General features: G+C 44.8%; 1 protein-coding gene across 2 annotated transcripts in view; it reads left to right on the forward strand.

Annotated features, from left to right (window-relative positions):
- The window catches only part of GRB14 (growth factor receptor bound protein 14), a 225,945-nt gene that overhangs the window by 104,433 nt on the left and 94,735 nt on the right, over positions 1 to 26,777 (forward strand). For both annotated transcript variants that reach the window (XM_063933621.1, XM_063933622.1), the window contains exons 2-3: positions 10,455 to 10,611; positions 15,250 to 15,371. In XM_063933621.1, the coding sequence (XP_063789691.1) occupies positions 10,455 to 10,611; positions 15,250 to 15,371 (279 nt within the window). The remainder of the gene's footprint in view (positions 1 to 10,454; positions 10,612 to 15,249; positions 15,372 to 26,777) is intronic.

The following is a 26,777-nucleotide window of genomic DNA, read 5'->3' on the forward strand; positions in this document are numbered from 1 at the left end:
GGTAAAGGCTCTGAGAGAGAGATAAGGCGAGTTCTAGACATTGGGCCCAGTTCGGGTCTTTGGCCTCACAGAGGGCTAATCAGGGTTTCAGCTGTGTAAGAGTGATATAGTGCTTCTAACCTGATTAGTATGGGCAGACTGCCTGGGAAGGCTGCAGGATCTGTGTGTGAGAGACACGCTTTCTGATGCAAGTAAGCTATACAGTATGTACTGAAGAACTCTGTGTTTTGTTTAGTGACAGTTAGGAACATCTTATGTTTAGTTAGTGCCGGACAGGCAAGGTATTTTTATTTTGGGGTTTGTTTTATTTTCTGCTTCAATAAAACTGGCCGGGGTCAGTTGTACCAGAAACTGGACTTGTGTTGTTCCTCAGCTGCTGCGTGCTGCCATATTCCCCAGGAAAAGGCACCTTGCACCCCTACAGTGTTACAACTTGGTGGAGAATGCGAGCAGGCCGTTCTGCGCATAAGTGAAAGCAGCAGCTTTGTGAGGCCTGCAGAAAACGGTGGTTTATGCAGATACAGCCCAGTGTGAAGTTACTGAGACTCACCCCTGAGGGTTTGATATATGTCCTGGGTGAAAGCAGCTGCAAAGCCGCCTGAAAAATCTGTTGACATGGAGGATCTGCTTAAAGCCTTGCTGCAAGCTACAGCGGCTCAGCAGGAGGCCAACCGACAGCAGCAGGTGGCAATGGAGGAAAATAGGAGACAACAGCAGGTGGCAATGGAGGAAAATTGGAGACTACAGCAGGAGGCCAACAGACAGCAGCAGGTGGCAGCAGAGGAACTACTGATGACCACCCAGCAACCCATAGATCCTCGACAGCGCCCTTCAGTAAAGACTGGTAAGACTGTTCCGTGGGAAAACGTTGCTGGGCGGTTAAGAGAACGCAAGGCTGGAGAGACTGTAAACACTGGCCCTGGAAACAGGCCAATGGGGCTAGAACGGTCTATGCTGCCCAAATGGGTTGATAATCGTGTGGTTAAATGTTTTAGGTGTGGTATGCCAGGTCATGTTATTGCCAATTGCCCAGTCACGCAAGAACCCATGCAATGTGATGCTGCCTTTGAATGTCGCAGAATGTCTTTCTTTGCTAGGTTAGCCTGTACTGTGGTACCTTCACCTGAGCTGGAAAAACAAATGTGTGATGTGTTCTTAGAAGGTAACCGGGTAGAGGCCTTGCTAGATTCAGGAAGTTTAGTTACCCTCGTGAAAGCTGGGTTAGTGAACCCCTTAAAGGTCCAGCAAATACCTATTGGGGTAACTTGCATACATGGGGATACCCAATATTATGCCACTGCTGAGGTGAATATAGAAACTTGTTGTGGGTCAGCAATGGTTAAAGTGGGACTGGTCCCTACCTTGGTGCATGAGGCCATAATAGGGAGGGATTTTCCTCATTTTTGGAAACTGTGGGAATCACGGTTATCAACAGATGTGAGAAGTAAAAAGCCAGTTGATAATACCGGTGATTTTATGGATGTACGTGGGTCTTCGGAACTTTCTGGCCCTTTGCCTTTTGCTAGTTTGGCTGGGGAAGTGACAGATGGGGAGTCCAGTGAGGACCCTCTTGCCGGGAACAGAGACATAGTAGTTAGAACTGAAAGCGTGCCTGACCTGGAGGTAAAGAAGGATCTGATTGCGTCTGAACAGTTAAAGGATCCTACCTTAATAAAGGCTAGAGAGAATGTTAAGATTGTTAATGGGGAACCTGTGGTACCAGGTGACAGGGTTACGTATCCCCACATGGCCATCTGTAATGAGCTCTTGTACCACATTGTCAAAAGGGGTGAGGATGTGGTGGAACAGCTGGTAGTTCCCCAGCCTTATCGGAGAACGGTACTAGATTTAGCTCATAGTCACGTTACCGCAGGACATTTAGGGGCAGAAAAAACCACTGAAAGAGTTTTACAAAGGTTCTTTTGGCCAGGGGTTTATAAAGAAGTGTCTGAATATTGTTCTTCCTGTCCTGAATGCCAGTATCATGCCCCTAGACCCCATTTCAGGAGCCCACTAGTTCCCATGCCTATTATAGAGGTCCCGTTTGACAGAATAGCCATGGATCTCGTGGGGCCCTTGTTAAAGTCTGCTCGGGGCCATCAGTATATCCTGGTAATTATGGACTATGCCACTCGATATCCTGAGGCTGTCCCTTTACGCACTATCACAACCAAGGCGATAGCTAGGGAGCTGGTGCAGGTATTTAGTAGAGTGGGAATACCAAAAGAAATTTTGACTGACCAAGGTACTCCATTTATGTCAAGGATCATGAAAGAATTGTGCAAGTTATTTAAGGTCACTCACCTCAGGACGTCCATCTACCATCCCCAAACTGACGGGTTGGTGGAAAGGTTTAATAAAACATTAAAAAGTATGTTAAAAAAGGTTGTTGAGAGAGATGGGAAAAACTGGGATTGTTTGTTGCCCTACTTGTTAATGGCCATCAGAGAAGTTCCTCAGTCCTCTACGGGGTTTTCTCCATTTGATTTGTTGTATGGTAGACACCCCAGAGGGCTGTTGGATGTTGCCAAAGAGACGTGGGAAGGACAGCCCACTCCTTATAGAAGCGTTATTGAGCATGTAACACAAATGCAGGATAGGATTGCAGCCGTGGTACCTGTTGTCAGAGAGCACATGGAACAGGCCCAAAGTGCTCAACAGAGGGTCTATAACCGGAGTGCCAAGATACGGGAATTTGCTCCTGGAGATAGAGTTCTTGTTTTGGTACCCACTGTGGAAAGCAAATTCCTAGCTAAATGGCAGGGTCCATTTGAGATTAGGGAAAAAGTGAATGAGGTTAATTACAAAGTATACCAGCCGGGAAAGAGAAAACCCGAACAGATCTACCATGTTAACTTAATCAAACCCTGGAAAGATAGGTTGTCTCTGTCAGCGGAGCCTTGCCCTTCGGTGTCTTCACCCCGGTTGCTTCCCGCAGTGAAGGTGTCAGAGACATTATCAGCTGATCAGAACAATCAGGTTAAAGAATTTCTCATCCAAAATAGGGAGGTATTTTCAGAGCTGCCTGGCCGAACGACCATAATAAAACATGACATTGTCACAGAACCAGGGGTCAGGGTTCATTTAAAGCCATATAGGATTCCTGAAGCTCAGCGAGAAGCTATTTCTAAGGAAGTTAAAACCATGTTAGAACTTGGAGTCATAGAGGAGTCTAACAGTGAGTGGTCCAGTCCCATAGTGCTCATCCCGAAGCCCGACGGTAGCATACGCTTCTGTAATGACTTTCGTAAGTTAAATGAGGTGTCCAAGTTTGACGCATACCCCATGCCCCGTGTGGATGAGCTTGTAGAAAGGCTGGGAACAGCCAGGTTTCTCACCACATTGGACCTGACCAAAGGTTACTGGCAAATACCTTTATCTGATAGCGCCAAAGAAAAAACAGCCTTTTCGGTTCCGGAGGGGCTGTACCAGTATAAGATGTTACCCTTTGGGTTGCATGGGGCTCCAGCAACCTTTCAACGGGCGATGGATAAAATTTTGAGGCCCCATAGAAAATATGCAGCTGCCTATTTGGATGATGTGGTAATTCACAGTACAGACTGGGGGTCACATTTGGTTAAAGTACAAGCAGTACTGGACTCAATCAGAGAGGCAGGGTTAACTGCTAACCCAAAGAAGTGCTGCCTCGCAATGGAGGAGGTCAAATACTTGGGCTTCACCATAGGCAGAGGTCTGATTAGGCCCCAATTGAATAAAGTTGATGCTATTCAAAACTGGCCTCGTCCAGTGAATAAAAAACAGGTAAGGGCTTTTTTGGGAATTACTGGGTACTATAGACGGTTTATTCCTAATTTTGCGACAACAGCGGTGCCGTTGTCAGACCTTACCAAAGGGAAGCAGTCAAATGTGGTGAAATGGAACCCTGATGCAGAAAAGGCGTTCCAAGCGTTAAAAGTGGCTTTGTGTTCACAACCGGTGTTGATAACACCAGATTTTTCAAAAGAATTTGTGGTACAGACAGATGCCTCAGAGGTTGGGATAGGTGCTGTGCTGTCCCAAACCAGAGATGGGGACGAACACCCTATCATTTATTTGAGTAGGAAACTCAATGAGCATGAAAAAAGGTATGCCATTGTGGAAAAGGAGGCTTTGGCCATTAAGTGGGCACTAGATACCTTGAGATATTACCTCTTGGGTAGACAATTCAGACTAGTGACAGACCATGCCCCTTTAAAATGGATGTATGTAAATAGAGGCAAGAATGCTCGTGTAACTAGATGGTTTCTAGCGTTGCAGGACTTTAAGTTTACTGTCGAACATAGACCGGGAACACAATTGGCCAACGCAGATGCATTGTCTCGCATCTTCTGTTTGGGGGCTACAAGTGTTCCGGCCCCTAGGTCGAAACAGGGGAGGGGGATATGTGACAAGAACACTGGGATAGTGTTTGAGGGCAGGTATATTTGTCCCAGGTTCTTGTCTTACATGTTTTAGAAAATGTTAACTTCTAGGAAAAATGCTTTTTGTTTTGTCTGAACCTTTTCAGTTTGCTGTAAAAGCTGGGTAAAGGCTCTGAGAGAGAGATAAGGCGAGTTCTAGACATTGGGCCCAGTTCGGGTCTTTGGCCTCACAGAGGGCTAATCAGGGTTTCAGCTGTGTAAGAGTGATATAGTGCTTCTAACCTGATTAGTATGGGCAGACTGCCTGGGAAGGCTGCAGGATCTGTGTGTGAGAGACACGCTTTCTGATGCAAGTAAGCTATACAGTATGTACTGAAGAACTCTGTGTTTTGTTTAGTGACAGTTAGGAACATCTTATGTTTAGTTAGTGCCGGACAGGCAAGGTATTTTTATTTTGGGGTTTGTTTTATTTTCTGTTTCAATAAAACTGGCCGGGGTCAGTTGTACCAGAAACTGGACTTGTGTTGTTCCTCAGCTGCTGCGTGCTGCCATATTCCCCAGGAAAAGGCACCTTGCACCCCTACAGTGTTACAGGGACGCAATTAATATATTCCATTTAAGAATAAGGCTGTAACATAACAAAATGTGGAAAAAAGTGAGGCGCTGTGAATACTTTCCGGTTGTACTGTATGAGCAAAAGGGTATATGTGGGTATTATGTGGGTAAGACACAGCCCTTTCTTGGTTCCTATCCTACCTATCTAATCGCTCCTTCAGTGTTCGCTTCTCTGAATCGGGTGTAGTATGGTATGCCGGCGCTCGGGCTCCCGGCGACCGCCGGCATACCGACAGCGTGGCGAGCGCAAAGGAGCCCCTTGCGGGCTCACTGCGCTCGCCACGCTACGGGCACGCCACGTGCGCCACACTATTTTATTCTCCCTCCAGGGGGGTCGTGGACTCCCACGAGGGAGAATAGTTGTCGGTATGCCGGGTGTCGGGATTCCGGCGCCGGTATACTGTGCGCCGGGATCCCGACATTCGGCATACAGAAGACCACCCCTCTGAATCTACCTCCTCTTCACTACCTCTTTCAATTGGAGTACCGCAAGGCTCAGTCTTGGGTCCTCTGCTTTTCTCTATCTATACCTCATCTCTTGGTAAACTAATCAGCTCTTTTGGTTTTCAGTATCATCTGTACGCAGATGATACCCAAATCTACCTATCCTCACCTGACTTGTCCCTATCTGTACTGGACCGTGTCACTGAATGCCTTTCTGCCATTTCATCCTTGATGACATCTCGCCACCTCAAACTGAATATTTCAAAGACAGAGTTAATTATATTTCCACCGGCCAATAGTAGGTACCAACCTGATATCTCTATCACTGTTGAAAACTCGACTATCTACCCTACCCCACAAGCTCGCTGCCTAGGTGTCATCCTTGACTCTGATCTGTCCTTTGTTCCCCACATTCAATCTGTCTCAAGATCATGTTACATGCATCTAAAAAACATATCCAAAATACGACCATACCTTACACAAGACACTGCTAAAACTCTAATCCACGCTCTCATTATCTCCCACATTGATTATTGCAATAGTCTCCTAACTGGTCTTCCCAAAACGAGACTCTCACCACTACAATCCATTCTGAATGCAGCGGCGAGGCTTATCTTCCTCGCTAGACGTTCATCGTCTGCAGATCCACTCTGTCAGTCCCTCCATTGGTTACCTGTACTCTACCGCATTCAATATAAAATACTTTTACTCACACACAAGGCCATTAACCAAACTACACCAACGTACATCACTTCGCTTATCTCAAAATATCTCCCAACCCGACCTCTTCGCTCTTCACAAGACCTGCGTCTCTCATCCACACTCATTACTCGCTCCCACTCACGATTGCAGGACTTTCATCGGGCTGCACCCACTCTGTGGAATGCCCTACCACGCACAATAAGACTCTCCTCTAGTCTCCAAACCTTCAAGCGTTCCCTGAAAACTCACCTCTTCAGGCAAGCATACCAAATTCCAGAACCGCCCACATAACTTTCATAAACCTTCCTATCAAATTGCATCCACTCTGTACAGTCCACACACATCCTCACATGTCTTCTCATTCTATGCAATAGATAGCACCTTTCCTTATGTACACATGCCTATTTCCCTATAGATTGTAAGCTTGCGAGCAGGGCCTTCCTACCTCTATGACTGTTTGTTATCACCCATTTTGTTATTGTTATTTCAAATTGTAAAGCGCAACGGAATTTGCTGCGCTATATAAGAAACTGTTAATAAATAAATAAAATTATACACAGGAGCAACAGTATAATATCCTGTAAATTTGGTGAGCTTTGATCAGAGATGTGCGGAAAAGGTAGGCGCTTTTTACTCCAGAGTTTTGACTATAAAGATGATTAGAATAATACAAAGAGGATATTTCTAACATATTCTTTGTATTTTTCATATACTTTATATTGGGGGTAATTCTGAGTTGATCGCAGCAGGAACTTTGTTAGCAGTTGGGCAAAACCATGTGCACTGCAGGGGAGGCAGATATAACATGTGCAGAGAGAGATAGATTTGGGTGTGGTGAGTTCAAAATTTTCAAAAATCTGGTACCCCTCAGCTATCAGCCTTGGGCCCTTATATTCCTGGGGCCCTTGGGCAAATGCCCATTGAGCACATACACAAAGATGGCACTGGCAGTGCAGGAGGGGCAGATGTAACATGTGCAGAGAATTAGATTTGGGTGGGGTGTGTTCAAACTGAAATCTAAGTTGCGGTGTAAAAATAAAACAGCCAGTATTTACCCTGCACAGAAACAAAATAACCCACCCAAATCTAACTCTCTCTGCAAATGTTATATCTGCCCCCCCTGCAGTGCACATGGTTTTGCCCAACTGCTAAAAAATTTCCTGCAACGATCAACTTGGAATTACCCCCATAGTCAAAACTCTGGCACAAACATTAGTATGACAGGAAAGGCCCTGCCTCACCTGCCTCACCCCACCGCATGTCACTGCTATAGCTCTCTTATGTCTGCATTATGCCTCCACAATGCCCGTTAATGTCTGCTTGTCTGTTTGCACACCTGTCAAGTGCCAACCTACCTCCTTTCCCCAATCTTCTCCCATTCTATGAGAAGCGTGGCCCACTCAGTAAGTATCTGGCTTGAAAGCACAGTATAATGACATCATCATGCAGATACTAAGCAGCCCTACGAAAAGTTTCTATATTCTGGGAGTGGACCATAATGCTAAAAGAAGAGCTTGAGAAAGTTCTGTGCTATGAAACAGGGTCCTGAATCCAGCTGAAATGCAGACAAGACTCCTGTTAGTGCTGTCCCAAGACATCTTTGGTGGCACTGCCATAGAGTAAAACTAATTTTGGTAAAAAATAACAGTTCAACTCCAACAGGCTCGCTAAGTACATGCCCTTGAATACCCATAAGTCCTTTTTTACAATGATGTCTTTGAACTGTGGGCAAAAAACAAGAACATCTGGAACTGGATGAACACAAGGCTAACTGCTGTGCCACAATTCCATGTATTTAGGATTTCATGGGGTATGGGTCATTGGGTCGACTCAACTTAGGTCGACAGTCATTAGGTCGACCATGGAAGGTCGACATGTATTAGGTCGACAGGGACAATAGGTCAACATGGTCATTAGGTCAACATGTACTAGGTCGACAGGTCAAATGGGCGACATAGGTTTTTGGACTTTTATTGGTGTTGTTTTCTTCGTAAAGTGATGGGGAACCCCAATTAGTGCACCGTGTCCCCTTGCATGGCTCGCTTTGCTCACCATGCTTCGGGCAAGATGCCTCGCTCCACTACTGCTGCGCTCGGCACAGGTTACCATTCCCAATTGTAGTCCCCGTGGATCGTCAAGTATGAAAAAGTCCAAAAATTTTTTAAAAAATGTGAAAAACTCATGTTGACCTTTTAACCTGTCGACCTAGTACATGTCGACCTAATGACCATGTTGACCTATTGACCATGTTGACCTAATGCATGTCGACCTTCAGTGGTTGACCTAATGACTGTCGGCCTAAGCTGTGTCGACCTAACGACCGTATCCCATTTAAATGGGAAGACAATTGTTACATATAAAACAAATGGAGTAAGTGACTATGGGGAAGATTTAACGAAGCTTAGAGAGAACTAAATTACCAACCAATCAGCTCCTGTCATATAGCCTGTAAATGACATTTAGAAGCTGATTGGCAGTGCTGTAACTGCGTGTGGGCCAATGGTGCGATGCCCACAGCGTATCTGCGCTGTAGGCGCATCCGCTGACCCACATACGTCACACAGGGCTGCGCCACACAAGAGAAACCGGCATGCAGTCGACAAGCTGCAGCGCCCGGAAACCTTGTCAGCGTGTATTATAGACTGGCCACCGGGCGCTGTAGCTTGTAGTCTCCATGCTGTGGTCTCCCTGGCGCTGTTGAAGGACGGCGTAGCTGCTCCCCCTCCCCGATGCTGTCATCTTGCGGCGTCGGCGGCATCTAGGAGCAGAGAGGTGACTTCCTCCGTGCTGTGGGCTCCCAGGAAGAGTGGCGGCTCCCCCGACGGCAGGCAAGTCTCTCTCTCTCTCTCTCTTTCTCTCTTTCTCTCTCTCTCTCTCTCTCTCTCTCTCTCTCTCTCTCTCTTTTCCTCTCTCTCTGCCTGTGTAAAAAAAACAATGAGGGACTGCCTGTCTAATGTCTAAAAATGGGGCACTGCCTGTCTAATGTCTAAAAATGGGGGAGTGCCTGTCTAATGTCTGAAAATGGGGATTGCCTGTCTAATGTGTAAAAAGGGGGACTGCCTGTCTAATGTCTAAAAATGGGGGACTGCCTGTCTAATGTGTAAAAATGGGGGACTCTGCATGTCTAATGTGGAAAAAAGGGGGACTGCCTGTCTAATATGTAAAAAGGGAAACTGCCTGTCTAATGTGTAAAAATGGGGAATCTGCCAGTCTAATGTGTAAAAATGGGGACTGCTCCTGTCTAATGTGTAAAAATGAGGACTCTTCCTGTCTAATGTGGAAAAATGGGGGACTCTGCCTGTCTAATGTGGAAAAATGGGGGACTTAGGCTTTCTAATGTGGAAAAATGGGGGACTCTGCCTGTCTAATGTGGAAAAATGGGGACTCTGCCTGTCTAATGTGTTAAAATTGGGATTCTGCCTGTCTAATGTATAAAAAGGGGGACTGCCTGTCTAATGTGTAAAAAGGGGGACTGCCTGTCTAATGAGTAAAAATGGGGACTGCTCCTGTCTAATGTGTAAAAATGGTTACTGCTCCTGTCTAATGTGTAAAAATGAGGACTCTTCCTGTCTAATGTGGAAAAATGGGGGACTCTGCCTGTCTAATTTGGAAAAATGGGGGACTCTGCCTTTCTAATATGGAAAAATGGGGGACTCTGCCTGTCTAATGTGGAAAAATGGGGACTCTGCTTGTCTAATGTGTTAAAATTGGGATTCTGCCTGTCTAATGTATAAAAAGGGGGACTGCCTGTCTAATGTATAAAAAGGGGGACTGCCTGTCTAATGTGTAAAAATGGGGATTCTGCCAGTCTAATGTGTAAAAATGGGGGTTCTGCCTGTCTAATGTGTAAAAAGAGGGACTGCCTGTCTAATGTGTAAAAATGGGGATTCTGCCAGTCTAATGTGTAAAAATGGGGTTTCTGCCTGTCTAACGTGTAAAAAGGGGGACTCTGCCTGCCTACCATGTAAAAAGGGGGACTCTGCCTGCCTACAGCGCGCACTGGCACCATTTTGTATAGGGGGGCGTTGATGCTGTGTCTTGCACACAGCGCTAAAATGTCTAGTTAAGGCACTGCTGTTGGGTAAGTACTTTATCTCTCCCCCATATTTGTTAAATCTCCACTCTAAGTATGTATGTACTGTACAGTACGTGTGGCCGGCGGGCATGGAGAACCACAACTTTCAAAGTGCCTTTGGACATGTGCTTATGTTGTTTTATAGGTTAAAAATGCAAGCATTTATGCTACTGAGATAGAATGTATTAGTCATTTGAATGTATGTAATAATAGATACATGTGTGTTTAATAAAAAAATACAATTCACATTATTGCAGGTGATTAAAGTTTTCAGTGAAGATGGCACCAGCAGAGCTTTGGAGGTGCCAAATGATGTAACAGCTTTACATGTATGCCAGCTATTGATTCAAAAGAACCATTATATCGATGACCAGAACTGGACAATGTTTGAGGAGCTCTCCACATTATGCCTAGGTTTGCAATTCTGTACTTCCATTTGTGTTTGCTTCAAATCTAGTTTAAATCACAGTATTATCATTTTTTACTTATGTGTTTCAATCAAAAACACTGGTGACTAGGTTATGTGATCTCATTATGCATGCAAATATTCCCAAATATGAAAAAATACAAAATACTGCTTGTCCCAAGCATTTTGGATGTGAGAGACTCAACCTGTAGAAGGTTTTCAAATAGGGCCTAATTCAGAGTTGATCGCAACAGCAAATTTGTTAGCAGTTGAGCAAAACCATGGTGGTCATTCCGAGTTGCTCGCTCGCTAGCAGTTTTTAGCAGCCGTGCAAACGCTATGCCGCCTCCCACTGGGAGTGTATTTTAGCTTAGCAGAAGTGTGAACGAAAGGATCGCCGAGCGGCTACAAAGGAATTTTGTGCAGTTTCAGAGTAGCTTCAGACCTACTCAGGCTTGCGATCACTTCAGACTATTCAGCTCCAGTTTTGACGTCACGAACATGCCCTGCGTTCGCCCAGCCACGCCTGCGTTTTTCCTGGCATGCCTGCGTTTTTACGAACACTCCCTGAAAACGGTCAGTTGACACCCAGAAACGCCCTCTTCCTGTCAATCACTCTGCGGTCAGCAGTGCGACTGAAAAGCTTCGCTAGACCTTGTGTGAAACTACATTGGTCGTTGTAATAGTATGAAAAGCATGCGCATTGCGCCGCATACGCATGCGCAGAAGTGCCAATTTTTTGCCTGATCGCTGCTCAGCGAACGAAAGCTGCTAGCGATCAACTCGGAATGACCCCCCATGTGCAGTGCACAGGGCCGTCTTAACAGCAGTGTAGGCCCCTGGGCACAGCAATGCACTGGACCCCTGGGGGTGGGAGGGGCTATCAGCGGCAGCTTTGATGTCCTGCTGGCGGAAATGGGGGTGTTCTGTCTTCCACTCAGCATGTAGGACCTGGAGCAGTAGTTTCTGCTAATTACTCCTTTACTGCACAGATGGGGCAGGAGGGAGAACACTACACTGTAGAAATGGGAATTAGGCTGAATGAAGGGGCCCCGGTACATGACTTCCAGGGTGGAAGGGGGTGTCTAATACGCAGGGGAGGGGTGGATAGTGGAGTGGGCTAAATATTCATAATTTTCTGGTGGGAGGGCAGCTTGCTTGACTGCAGATATCTCAAGTTTCTAAAAATAGATTTCTTAGTTTTGAATGGGATAAAAAACTAGAGAGTCCAACCTTTGAGGAGGTACTGGGGACTTGGAGATCAGAGTTCAGGAGCTAGAGCAATCCACGGACAAATGTATAAAACTGCATACTAGGTGTGTGGAGTTGGAGCAGGGACCAGCTGCTGGAAGGCTGATATCTCTGTTTCTGGGCATAGTAGAGACAAACTGCCAGTATCCACCAAAAGGGAAGAGTCCCAGCTTTTGGAATATACAGAAAAACTCTACGTCAGAGCCCAAGATATCTGGCTGGGAAGAGTAATTAACAGGCTTGGATGGGGACCACTGCTTTGAAGTCGAATATCTCCGGTTCCCCAGGGCCGATTTTCAAAAATCTGGTACCCCTCAGCTATCAGCCTTGGGCCCTTATATTCCTGGGGCCCTTGGGCAAATGCCCATTGAGCACATACAAAAAGATGGCACTGGCAGTGCAGGAGGGGCAGATATAACATGTGCAGAGAGTTAGATTTGGGTGGGGTGTGTTCAAACTGAAATCTAAGTTGCAGTGTAAAAATAAAGCAGCCAGTATTTACCCTGCACAGAAACGAAATAACCTACCCAAATCTAACTCTCTCGGCAAATGTTATATCTGGCACACCTGCAGTGCACATGGGGGGGGGGGGGGGGTATTCAAAGTTGATCGCAGCAGCAAATTTGTTAGCATTTGGGCAGAACCATGTTTACTGCAGGGGGGCAGATATAACATGTGCAGAGAGAGTTAGATTAGGGTGGGGTTCAAACTGAAATCTAAATTGCAGTGATAAAATAGAGTAGCCAGTATTTACCCTGCACAGAAACAATATAACCCACCCAAATCTAACTCTCTCTGCAAATGTTATATCTGCCCCCCCCTGCAGTACTCATGGTTTTGCACAACTGCTTACAAATTTGCTGCTGCAATTAACTCTGAATTATCCCCATAGTCCCTATAAAATTGAAAGTATTGACCTATTGCTACCACTCTCCAAATCAACATTGTTTTGAAAGAGAGTAGAAAACAAATCTGTCACTCTAATAATGTTATCTGTACATTCACTGTTCTGAGGGATTCCCATATTCAGGCTGCATAAAATTTGGTTTGCACTTTACCAAAAAACAAAATCACAATTCTACAAGGATAAAGGTCTGCTTCCATGTATATAGGTTGAGTATTCCTTATCCAAAATGCTTGGGACCAGAAGTATTTTGGATATCGGATTTTTCCGAATTTTGGAATAATTGCATACCATAATGAGATATCATGGCGATGGGACCCAAGTCTAAGCACAGAATGCATTTATGTTTCATATACACCTTATACACACAGCCTGAAGGTCATTTTAGCCAATATTTTTAATAACTTTGTGCATTAAACAAAGTGTGTGTACATTCACACAATTCATTTATGTTTCATATACACCTTATACACACAGCCTGAAGGTTATTTAATACAATATTTTTAATAACTTTTTGTATTAAACAAAGTTTGTTTACATTGTGCCATCAGAAAACAAAGTTTTCACTATGTCACTTCCACTCAAAAAATTCTGTATTTCGGAATATTCCGTATTTCGGAATATTTGGATATGGGATACTCAACCTGTACTAACTTAGCCACAACACACTGAACCCATTTCAATGTCAAATTTGCAACAGTAAAAATCCATTTAATGTATGCATTAACATTACCTCCTACACCCCTGATGAAGGCAGAATTTGATATTCTACAAATGGCAATGATTTGGAACAGACAGATCAATTTGTGAATAGCATTCTGATTTTTTTTTGGAATTGCCAGCTGTCAATCAAATGTCATTTATGAACAGCAAATTTAAAAAAATGAAATTAAAATCAATTAACTTTATAATCAGCCTTATAAATCCTCAAACTGCCTTTTTAAATAACTTAACTACCTCTAATAAAAGATTTTTAATCTAAACTATTGTCCCTAAAAAGCAAATAATTTCGTCAGCAGAAAGGAAACATTCCAAACACCCCGGAGCTGCACCTCGAAGTGCTGCATTGAAAATCTATCAATAATTCTTCAGAACTTCTTTCTTTAAGTTAACCATTTAATGATCAGACTAATGTGTCTATTGTGAATATTAAAATGACTACTGAAATGTTCAAAAGTAACTATGCAGCTAATTAATTGCTCTACCCAGAATGGATTTTTTTTCAGCTATTAATTGCTGTTATCTTAAACAGGCCTATCCATCAAAAAATAAAAGAACAAAATAAATAAAGACATTATGGGGCAGATGTCCTAAGCTGTAGATAGAGCTAAAGTGGAGAGAGAGAGAAGGGTACCAACTACAAGCTCCTGTCATTTTTTAAATAGGAGACGTTCAATATCCCGGCTGTCGGGATCCCAGCAGCTGAAATACTTACCTCAGTATCCCAACGCTGGAATCCTGACAGCCGGGATACTGAGGGTAAGTTTACGATGTTAAGATTAGAGTGCAGGGGAGGGGAATTTTACCAGACATAGGAGGGAGGTTTAGGCTTAGGCTGCAGGGGTAGGGAGGTTAGGGTTAGGCTACAGACAGGGGGGATTAGGGTTAGGCACTACCAGTGGTGGTGGGGTGTTAGGTATAGGCACTGGGGGGCAGGGTTAGGTTTAGGCAGCGGGGTGTGAAGGGTTAGGTTTATGCACTCATGTGGGAGGTTAGGGTTAGGCTGCGGTCATGAAGGGTTAGGGGGATTAGGGGGTGAGTTAGAATACATAACTCAACCCTTTTTGGGATCTGAGCGCCAGCATCCTGTGCGCCGGGATATTCCACTCAACCCTTCCAAACACAGCCTGCAACATGACAGGAGCTGATTGGCTGATACTTTATCTCTTCACTTTATCTCTCTCCAAGACTTAGTAAATTGACTCCTTTATCTCACTCCACTGTATCTTTCTCCAAGGCATACATCTACCCCTGAGTGTTTTACATGTGTTTTAATGCAGTTCAATGCTTATCAATAGGCCCCGCCATTGCTTTTAGCGTCAACGTATCCACTCACATTTTTGCTGTAATTTGCATTTCGCTCCTTAGTGACAGAGAAGGGGAGGAAGGATTAAATGGGAAACTCCACAAAGACACATTTATGAAAACACAAAACAGAGCCTACAACAGAGGTTCTCAAACGCGGTCCTGAAGGCATCCCAGAGGTCAAGATTTTAAGTAAAGCCATGCTTGGCCACAGGTGAATTAATTAGCACCTCAGTCAGTTTGATTTAACCATCTTTACTGAGTCATGGATATAACTATAACCTGGGCCATTGGATTGCCTTGAGGGCTGCGTTGTGAGAACATCTGGCCTACAGCAATAGCCATCAGCTATCTCTTAATAATGATTTCTGTTTTCCTCTTTATACAGTAACTACTTAAAGACCTGTATTTGGAAAAACTGCCAGTTACATAATGTTCACAAGTGAAAAACTTGTCTTATTTGCAGAAAGAATTATAGAAGATCACGAGTTGATGATTGAAGTTCAGTCAAAGTGGGACATGGAGGAAGACTGCAGATTTTCCTTCAGGAAATATTATACAAAATATGAATTTTTTAAAAATCCAGAGGTAGGGTTCTTATTCACAGTGAAATTAGCCATAATTTAACGTATGCTTTATTAATTGTTATATGTTACTGTGGTTCATATTTTGATATCATTAATATGTATAAATTACAGTCCATGTAAATTATAATTATAATTATTATTATTATATTTTTTAAACGGAACCACAAGGGCACTGTAATGCTATACACAGGGGATAAAACAAGCAGCAAATTTACAGAATTACATTAGACAGACAAGTTTATAAACATACATATATGACTAATTGCATAAAGTAAACCTGCAAATTGCATAATTACTTGGAGACAATAGGAGAAAGGAGAGCCCTGCTCGCAAGAGCTAAAAGTCTAATGTGGGCTGAAAAAAGAGGGTGATATGGGCAGAGGTGTGGAGTGCAGAGACTGGAGCTATAGGAGGTTAGGTAGAAGGTATACCTCAGAGTTTATACTACTAATACTATAAGATGCATGCACCATCTTGTACAAAGCTATGGTACGACAAAGGACCTATTCAGCTTTAGTAGCAGATTCTGCTAAAAAGCAGACTCTGCTACTGCTGAAGATCGCATGCTGGGAGCTACCCAGCCCAGGGCTAGACTGCCCAGCATTCAAAGTCCCGCCAGGGGTGGAATTAGGGGTGAGGGCACCCCTTGGCACAACAGTAAAGGTCGCCCCCAGCCTGCCTAATTTTATTATTTTTATTGATTGGTTATAAGCCCTCATTTGATGACAGACAATTTAATAGAATAATTAAAAAAATTAAAAATTCAATACAATTTTTTTTTATTATGTCTTCAAGTGGTACAGCTTACAGGGGCAGTATGTGCATGTCCTGACCGCTTACACTCCATGTAAGATGGCATATGGTACAGTACAGTGGAAATATTTTGCCATTTTGGGCTGACAGTACCAACACAAGCATCCAAGTGCCGTCCCCAAACAAGTGCCTAATAAGAAATTCGCCACTGAGACCCGCCCAGCATTGCGGTCACAATCTAATTGCAGTCGCTTCGTTGACCTGGGATTTGAGGATGCTGAACTGCTGTCCCTTTTTTCTTTGGCTTCCGTTGTCTGAACCATGTCCTTCCAACAACGCCCCCCTGACAACCTCCGCTGTCAATCAATGTGCGATTGCATCCTGGAGGGATGCTATCGTACTTTGCTAGTTCCCGCAAGCGCTGTTCAGATGCAGTACATGTACAGAAGTCCAAAATCACCCATATGCGATTTTCAGACTTTAGCGTTCAGTACTAAGGGCGGGATGTATTAAAATACATCACCTCCTACCATAGCGATGCTAATCACATATGTACTAACATATGCGATTAACATCGCAATGCGGTGACGGAGACCACCCGCAATACCTGTAAGAAGGTGTGCCCGTCACATCCCTGAGGTCTCCATCACCAGGCCCGGCGCTACCCGCTCAGCAAGGTCCTGCAAAGTAGGGAGGCGCCGGGTCGGAGAGGCTCTCCCCGCTCTGCGACCTTACTGATGTGCTCTGTTGCTGCTGGCTGCCAGCTCCTGTAACTCTGACAGGCAGCAGCGGCGCTGGCAACATGTAGACCGATTCCCCCTTCCCTGCCTCTTTACTAACGGTGCCGCACAGTCTGCAGTGCCTGTTGCTGCCGAATGTCGCTGCTGCCAGAGCCTGTCACACTTACCACAGGCAGCAGCGGCGCAAGCAGCATGAAGAGCCTGTGCCCCGCAGACATGTAAATAACATGTGCCACAGCTCCAAGTCCTCTTCTCCCAAGCTCTGCATCTCCAGTAGCCGCCTACAGCAGCGCATTCTCAGTAACAGAGGCCAACTTGTGACAGGCTGCTGCCTCTTCCTGAAGAAGAGAGGAAGCACTGCTTACACCGCAAATAACTGGTGACAGTCATGGGGGGTGGGGGCTCTCCATAGCTTATAGTCTGCATGAAGATTTAACCCACACTGTGATTTAGAGCATTGTTTCTAATAAAGCAATTTTTTTAGGCCCCTGCCCTCATTGTAAATCTTCCCTCAGTGCCCCTACCCTTACCATCCCTATACCTCCCCCCATCAGAATGCCCTTACCATCCCTGTAACTCCCCCCTCAGGGTGCCTTCAATCTCCCTGTAACTCCCCCCTCAGCATCCCTTCCCTCACCCTCCCTGTAACTCACCCCTCAGTGCCCCTACCCTTACCGTCCCTGTAGCATCCCCCACGGGTGCCCTCACCCTCCCTGTAACTCCCCCCTCAGCATCCCTGGCCTCATCCTCCCTGTAACTCCCCCCTCAGTGCCCCTACCCTCACCCTATCTGTAACTCCCCCCTCAGCACGCCTGCCCTCACCCTCCCTGTAACTCCCCCCTCAGTGCCTCTGCCATCACCCTCCTTGTAGCTCCCCCCTCAGGGTGTCCTCACCCTTCCTTTAACTCCCCCATCAATTTCAGGCCGTTTTCCGCCCATTTTTAAGGCATTTTTCATCAATGCCTTTTCACCTTTTTTCGTGTGAAAAGACATTGGCAAAAAATGTCTCAAAAACGTTGAAAACGGCCCTCCTTTTCACCAGCACAGGTGAGAAAACATGTGGTTTCGCCTATCCACATGTGTTTTGCTCCTGCTGAATTTTTCGCCCAGGCGAAAAAATGGCCCTGCTATTGAATAGGGTGAATTCACATTTGCCTTAAAAATAGCGACAAGTACTATGTCGAGTAATTTGAATCATGGGGACTACGTGCAGTATGGTGAATAAGATTGTGCTACAGTGTGGTGTAATTTGAATTGGAGGAACTATTGTGAGGTGCTATTGTGTGTCCACACCCCTTCCTTGTGAGACCACACCCATCTTTTGTGACGGACATTTTCCCTTTCTAAGTTAACGGAGGGAGGGTCGCAATTTTATAGTTTGCAGGAGGGATCCAAACACCCTAGCACCGGCCTTGGGTACAAGGTATTAGTGCGCCTTGAACATATACAGGTGAAAGGTATTAGATCGCCGTGTACATACACAGATACAAGGTATTAGAATGCCTTGCACATACACAGGAACAAGGTATTAGACTGCCTTGAACATATACAGGTACAAGGTATTAGACTGCCTTGCACATTCAGAGGTAGCAAGGTATTAGACCGCCTTGCACATAAACAGGTACAAGGTATTAGACCGCCTTGCACATTCAAAGGTACAAGGTATTAGATCGCCTTGCACATACACAGGTCCAAGGTCACACTGCATTGTACACACTGGACCTCCCAACTGTCCCGATTTCAGCAGGACAGTCCCGCTTTTTTTGCCACGCCCATCCACCAGTGTCTACACCCCCATCTGCCCAAGGCCATTCCCCCTTTTTATGGGATCAGATGTGAGTGAGTTTTGTAAAAACACTTATCTATTACTTTTCTACCTCCTGAATTAATTTCAGCTTTCATTATTTTTGTGTGAATAAAAACAATAAATCATATCTGTATAAGCATTGTAGTTAGAAGTTCTGATGAATAACATAACCACTCGTGTAAATAGCTGGAGAAAATTAAAGTTCACTTTGGATATTTATGCTCTGTGTAAAATCAATCACTTCTGTATGATCACATATTTCCGTTGACTCTTAATATGATTATAGAATGTAAGCGCTCACGATTTCCGTGATGTGCTTTTCCATCTCTTACTTAAACCATCTTCGATGAAACCAAATCCTGCGATTTTCTGCCACCCTGATACTTATTTCAGTGTCGTCTGCTGATGTAGCTACAGTATGTTTATGTACCCTGTACTCAGAGGCGGATTGGCCACAGGGAAGATTCCCGGTGGGCCGACGCACCCGTGGGGCCTGTTTTGTTTGAGGACAAGCAAAAAAGGAAAGAGAGCGCAAATAGACTTGAATTATTCCATATTTATTATATCTAAAATTGCACATACACCAAAATTAGTTTAAACTATACCAATTGGCAACTGGATTTAAAACAACTTAGTACTTTAAAAATATATTTCATAGCATAGGATCCCTAACACTCGAATATCCTTATGGTTCCACTCAAGTAATACCCTACTGATTACTAGAGATGAGCGCCTGAAATTTTTCGGGTTTTGTGTTTTGGTTTTGGGTTCGGTTCCGCGGCCGTGTTTTGGGTTCGAACGCGTTTTGGCAAAACCTCACCGAATTTTTTTTGTCGGATTCGGGTGTGTTTTGGATTCGGGTGTTTTTTTCCAAAAACACTAAAAAACAGCTTAAATCATAGAATTTGGGGGTCATTTTAATCCCAAAGTATTATTAACCTCAAAAACCATAATTTACACTCATTTTCAGTCTATTCTGAATACCTCACACCTCACAATATTATTTTTAGTCCTAAAATTTGCACCGAGGTCGCTGTGTGAGTAAGATAAGCGACCCTAGTGGCCGACACAAACACCGGGCCCATCTAGGAGTGGCACTGCAGTGTCACGCAGGATGTCCCTTCCAAAAAACACTCCCCAAACAGCACATGACGCAAAGAAGAAAAAAAGAGGCGCAATGAGGTAGCTGTGTGAGTAAGATAAGCGACCCTAGTGGCCGACACAAACACCTGGCCCATCTAGGAGTGGCACTGCAGTGTCACGCAGGATGTCCCTTCCAAAAAACCCTCCCCAATCAGCACATGACGCAAAGAAAAAAAGAGGCGCAATGAGGTAGCTGTGTGAGTAAGATTAGCGACCCTAGTGGCCGACACAAACACCGGGCCCATCTAGGAGTGGCACTGCAGTGTCACGCAGGATGTCCCTTCCAAAAAACCCTCCCCAAACAGCACATGACGCAAAGAAAAAAAGAGGCGCAATGAGGTAGCTGACTGTGTGAGTAAGATTAGCGACCCTAGTGGCCGACACAAACACCGGGCCCATTTAGGAGTGGCACTGCAGTGTCACGCAGGATGTCCCTTCCAAAAAACCCTCCCCAATCAGCACATGATGCAAAGAAAAAGGTTAGGTGGTATACAATTATGGACGGGCTGCCGAGTGCCGACACAGAGGTAGCCACAGCCGTGAACTACCGCACTGTACTGTGTCTGCTGCTAATATATAGACTGGTTGATAAAGAGATAGTATACTCGTAACTAGTATGTATGTATAAAGAAAGAAAAAAAACCACGGTTAGGTGGTATATACAATTATGGACGGGCTGCCGAGTGCCGACACAGAGGTAGCCACAGCCGTGAACTACCGCACTGTACTGTGTCTGCTGCTAATATAGACTGGTTGATAAAGAGATAGTATACTCGTAACTAGTATGTATGTATAAAGAATGAAAAAAAAACCACGGTTAGGTGGTATATACAATTATGGACGGGCTGCCGAGTGCCGACACAGAGGTAGCCACAGCCGTGAACTACCGCACTGTACTGTGTCTGCTGCTAATATAGACTGGTTGATAAAGAGATAGTATACTCGTAACTAGTATGTATGTATAAAGAATGAAAAAAAAAACACGGTTAGGTGGTATATACAATTATGGACGGGCTGCCGAGTGCCGACACAGAGGTAGCCACAGCCGTGAACTACCGCACTGTACTGTGTCTGCTGCTAATATAGACTGGTTGATAAAGAGATAGTATACTCGTAACTAGTATGTATGTATAAAGAAAGAAAAAAAAACCACGGTTAGGTGGTATATACAATTATGGACGGGCTGCCGAGTGCCGACACAGAGGTAGCCACAGCCGTGAACTACCGCACTGTACTGTGTCTGCTGCTAATATAGACTGGTTGATAAAGAGATAGTATACTACTAATATTATATACTGGTGGTCAGGTCACTGGTCACTAGTCACACTGGCAGTGGCACTCCTGCAGCAAAAGTGTGCACTGTTTAATTTTAATATAATATTATGTACTCCTGGCTCCTGCTATAACCTATAACTGGCACTGCAGTAGTGCTCCCCAGTCTCCCCCACAATTATAAGCTGTGTGAGCTGAGCAGTCAGACAGATATATAATATATATAGATGATGCAGCACACTGGCCTGAGCCTGAGCAGTGCACACAGATATGGTATGTGACTGACTGAGTCACTGTGTGTATCGCTTTTTTCAGGCAGAGAACGGATATATTAAATAAACTGCACTGTGTGTCTGGTGGTCACTCACTATATAATATATTATGTACTCCTGGCTCCTGCTATAACCTATAACTGGCACTGCAGTAGTGCTCCCCAGTCTCCCCCACAATTATAAGCTGTGTGAGCTGAGCAGTCAGACAGATATATATAATATTATATATAGATAATAGATGATGCAGCACACTGGCCTGAGCCTGAGCAGTGCACACAGATATGGTATGTGACTGAGTCACTGTGTGCTGTGTATCGCTTTTTTCAGGCAGAGAACGGATTATATTATGTACTCCTGGCTCCTGCTATAACCTATAACTGGCACTGCAGTAGTGCTCCCCAGTCTCCCCCACAATTATAAGCTGTGTGAGCTGAGCAGTCAGACAGGTCAGATATATATAATATTATATATAGATAATAGATGATGCAGCACACTGGCCTGAGCCTGAGCAGTGCACACAGATATGGTATGTGACTGAGTCACTGTGTGCTGTGTATCGCTTTTTTCAGGCAGAGAACGGATTATAAATAAAAGTGGTGGTCACTGGTCACTATCAGCAAAACTCTGCACTGTACACTACTGAGTACTCCTAATGCTCCCCAAAATTAGTAAATCAAGTGTCTCTCTAATCTATTCTAATTCTAAACGGAGAGGACGCCAGCCACGTCCTCTCCCTATCAATCTCAATGCACGTGTGAAAATGGCGGCGACGCGCGGCTCCTTATATAGAATCCGAGTCTCGCGATAGAATCCGAGCCTCGCGAGAATCCGACAGCGTCATGATGACGTTCGGGCGCGCTCGGGTTAACCGAGCAAGGCGGGAAGATCCGAGTCGCTCGGACCCGTGAAAAAAAACATGAAGTTCTGGCGGGTTCGGATTCAGAGAAACCGAACCCGCTCATCTCTACTGATTACCAGATAATTTTCACAGGTGTCCTTTAGTGAAATCAATGTAGAAAGAGTCCAAGAATGGTGAAAGACCCTTATTTATATCCACCAGTCACGTCCTGTGTGATAATACATGTATTTATACCATAATCATGGTTATTGTTTCTTTTAAGAAAGAATTGAAACAGTTAATGTAGCAAATATACTGATGCTTCAGGTAGCTAAAAGTCAGTTTGTAAAGCAGGCTTTATCTCATATTGCAGCCTCTCTAGAGCGTCTCCGTCTGCCGCTCTCTACCTTAATCACTTATTGTGTTCAGAGCGGTTAGGCTTACCGCTTCCCGAGCGTTTTGGTCCACGGCGCTGGGATTGCGCGCACCGCCTGGCGTGTCCAAGGTGATTGTAGCTGCGGCAGGGAGGTTTTGCCAAAACGCGTCCGAATCCAAAACACAGCCTCGGAACCGAATCCAAAACCAAAACACAAAACCCGAAAAAATTTCCAGTGCACATCACCACTTCAGATAGGATGTATGTTAGTGGTTCTCAACCTCTTACAAGTCAAAACACTGCGTAAAATTTTCATTACAAGTATAAATTATTAAAGTAAATATAATCGTAACACAGGTAGTTATTGCTGATCACCCCAGGCAGCCTAGTTTGTGCATTACAGCAGGCATGTCACAACAGCTGTAGGGCCACCAGTTTGACATGCCTGCTTTACAGTATAAAAGAATAATGGGCCCCTTATGTACAGTAGGTCATTATTATTATCATTAATATTATTATTATTATCCTTCATTTATATGGTGCCACAAGGGATCTGCAGTGCCGAGTTTCTAAATGAATTAGCAAAACAGGAAACAGTGACTTACAGTTGAAGACAAAGGACAAGTACAGGCAGGGGCGGATTGGGAACAAAAAGCGGCCCTGGAAAAATTTGTACTAGTGGCCCCACATGGGCAGCACCAGAGGTGTAAGGTCTAGCCATGGGCCATGGCAGCAGCACCCTCCCCCCAAGACTTTCCAGATAGTGGGGATGTCCAGCATCAAGGGGGGAAGTTAGAAAGAAATAAAATTACATATTATGAGCACATTATATGATACACCTTCAGAATTTAGGAAACTATATCATTCTTTAGAAAGATATATTTTCTTGCTTATTACACCAACCATACCCTAATCACTATTCACTCAATCTTATATGTCAGCCAAGCAGGCAGACAGAGCATACACTAGATCATCTGCAATCACAGGCTAAGTGGCAAAATCATTTTCATATATGCAAATTATTTAGCATCTTATTCATTATGTCTAGAAATAGGACCACATGTCCTCAAACAATCCACTAAAAAAGGAAAGGCGCCTGTGATAGAACCTGTGTTGAGATGCTATTTGCTGCTCTCAGAATAGGGTATTAGCGTCCCTATATAGAGTAATCAAGCAAAAAAGGAAAGAGAGCGCAAATAGACTTGAATTATTCCATATTTATTATATCTAAAATTGCACATACACCAAAATTAGTTTAAACTATACCAATTGGCAACTGGATTTAAAACAACTTAGTACTTTAAAAATATATTTCATAGCATAGGATCCCTAACACTCGAATATCCTTATGGTTCCACTCAAGTAATACCCTACTGATTACCAGATAATTTTCACAGGTGTCCTTTAGTGAAATCAATGTAGAAAGAGTCCAAGAATGGTGAAAGACCCTTATTTATATCCACCAGTCACGTCCTGTGTGATAATACATGTATTTATACCGTAATCATGGTTATTGTTTCTTTTAAGAAAGAATTGAAACAGTTAATGTAGCAAATATACTGATGCTTCAGGTAGCTAAAAGTCAGTTTGTAAAGCAGGCTTTATCTCATATTGCAGCCTCTCTAGAGCGTCTCCGTCTGCCGCTCTCTACCTTAATCACTTATTGTGTTCAGAGCGGTTAGGCTTACCGCTTCCCGAGCGTTTTGGTCCACGGCGCTGGGATTGCGCGCACCGCCTGGCGTGTCCAAGGTGATTGTAGCTGCGGCGCCTGTGTTCACCTCTCAGTGCCCGACTGGACCGCTGGCTCCAGGCACGTGATCGGCAGCCACGGTCCCTGCTTTGCAAAGGGACCAATGCAGGTGGCTCCAGACCCAGGACCGGACTGTCCAATAAAGTGATTGATGCTGAAATCGGTGGCAACCAAATCCGTGAAGAGTGTTTGGATCCTAAAACACCCTCGGATTTGGTTGCCACCGATTTCAGCATCAATCACTTTATTGGACAGTCCGGTCCTGGGTCTGGAGCCACCTGAAACCTCCCTGAAATTTTTTTGTCGGATTCGGGTGTGTTTTGGATCATGGTGTTTTTTTACAAAAAACCCTCAAAAACAGCTTAAATCATATAATTTGGGGGTCATTTTGATCCCATAGTATTATTAACCTCAATAACCATAATTTCCACTCATTTTCAGTCTATTCTGGAGACTTCACACCTCACAATATTATTTTTAGTCCTAAAATTTGCACCAAGGTCGCTGGATGACTAAGCTAAGCGACCCAAGTGGCCGACACAAACACCTGGCCCATCTAGGAGTGGCACTGCAGTGTCAGACAGGATGGCACTTCAAAAAAATAGTCCCCAAACAGCACATGATGCAAAGAAAAAAAGAGGCGCAATGAGGTAGCTGTGTGACTAAGCTAAGTGACCCAAGTGGCCGACACAAATACCTGGCCCATCTAGGAGTGGCACTGCAGTGTCAGACAGGATGGCAGATTTAAAAAATAGTCCCCAAACAGCACATGATGCAAAGAAAAAAAGAGGTGCACCAAGGTCGCTGGATGGCTAAGCTAAGCGACCCAAGTGGCCGACACAAACACCTGGCCCATCTAGGAGTGGCACTGCAGTGTCAGACAGGATGGCAGATTTAAAAAATAGTCCCCAAACAGCACATGATGCAAAGAAAAAAAGAGGTGCACCAAGGTCGCTGGATGGCTAAGCTAAGCGACACAAGTGGCCGACACAAACACCTGGCCCATCTAGGAGTGGCACTGCAGTGTCAGACAGGATGGCAGATTTAAAAAATAGTCCCCAAACAGCACATGATGCAAAGAAAAAAAGAGGTGCACCAAGGTCGCTGGATGGCTAAGCTAAGCGACACAAGTGGCCGACACAAACACCTGGCCCATCTAGGAGTGGCACTGCAGTGTCAGGCAGGATGGCACTTCAAAAAAATAGTCCCCAAACAGCACATGATGCAAAGAAAAATGAAAGAAAAAAGAGGTGCAAGATGGAATTGTCCTTGGGCCCTCCCACCCACCCTTATGTTGTATAAACAGGACATGCACACTTTAACAAACCCATCATTTCAGCGACAGGGTCTGCCACACGACTGTGACTGAAATGACTGGTTGGTTTGGGCCCCCACCAAAAAAGAAGCAATCAATCTCTCCTTGCACAAACTGGCTCTACAGAGGCAAGATGTCCACCTCCTCCTCATCGTCCGATTCCTCACCCCTTTCACTGTGTACATCCCCCTCCTCACAGATTATTAATTCATCCCCACTGGAATCAACCATCTCAGGTCCCTGTATACTTTCTGGAGGCAATTGCTGGTGAATGTCTCCACGGAGGAATTGATTCTAATTACTTTTGATGAACATCATCTTCACATTTTCTGGAAGTAACCTCATACGCCGATTGCTGACAAGGTGAGCGGCTGCACTAAACACTCTTTCGGAGTACACACTTGAGGGGGGGCAACTTAGGTAAAATAAAACCAGTTTGTGCAAGGGCCTCCAAATTGCCTCTTTTTCCTGCGAGTATACGTACGGACTGTGTGACGTGCCTACTTGGATGCGGTCACTCATATATTCCTCCACCATTCTTTCAATGGTGACAGAATCATATGCAGTGACAGTAGACGACATGTCAGTAATCGTTGGCAGGTCCTTCAGTCTGGACCAGATATCAGCACTCGCTCCAGACTGCCCTGCATCACCGCCAGCGGGTGGGCTCGGAATTCTTAGCCTTTTCCTCGCACCCCCAGTTGCGGGAGAATGTGAAGGAGGAGCTGTTGATGGGTCACGTTCCGCTTGACTTGACAATTTTCTCACCAGCAGGTCTTTGAACCTCTGCAGACTTGTGTCTGCCGGAAAGAGAGATACAACGTAGGTTTTAAATCTAGGATCGAGCACGGTGGCCAAAATGTAGTGCTCTGATTTCAACAGATTGACCACCCGTGAATCTTGGTTAAGCGAATTAAGGGCTCCATTCACAAGTCCCACATGCCTAGCGGAATCGCTCTGTTTTAGCTCCTCCTTCAATGTCTCCAGCTTCTTCTGCAAAAGCCTGATGAGGGGAATGACCTGACTCAGGCTGGCAGTGTCTGAACTGACTTCACGTGTGGCAAGTTCAAAGGGTTGCAGAACCTTGCACAACGTTGAAATCATTCTCCACTGCGCTTGAGTCAGGTGCATTCCCCCTCCT

The sequence above is a fragment of the Pseudophryne corroboree genome, chromosome 7 (assembly GCF_028390025.1).
Source record: "Pseudophryne corroboree isolate aPseCor3 chromosome 7, aPseCor3.hap2, whole genome shotgun sequence".
NCBI lineage: Eukaryota > Metazoa > Chordata > Amphibia > Anura > Myobatrachidae > Pseudophryne > Pseudophryne corroboree.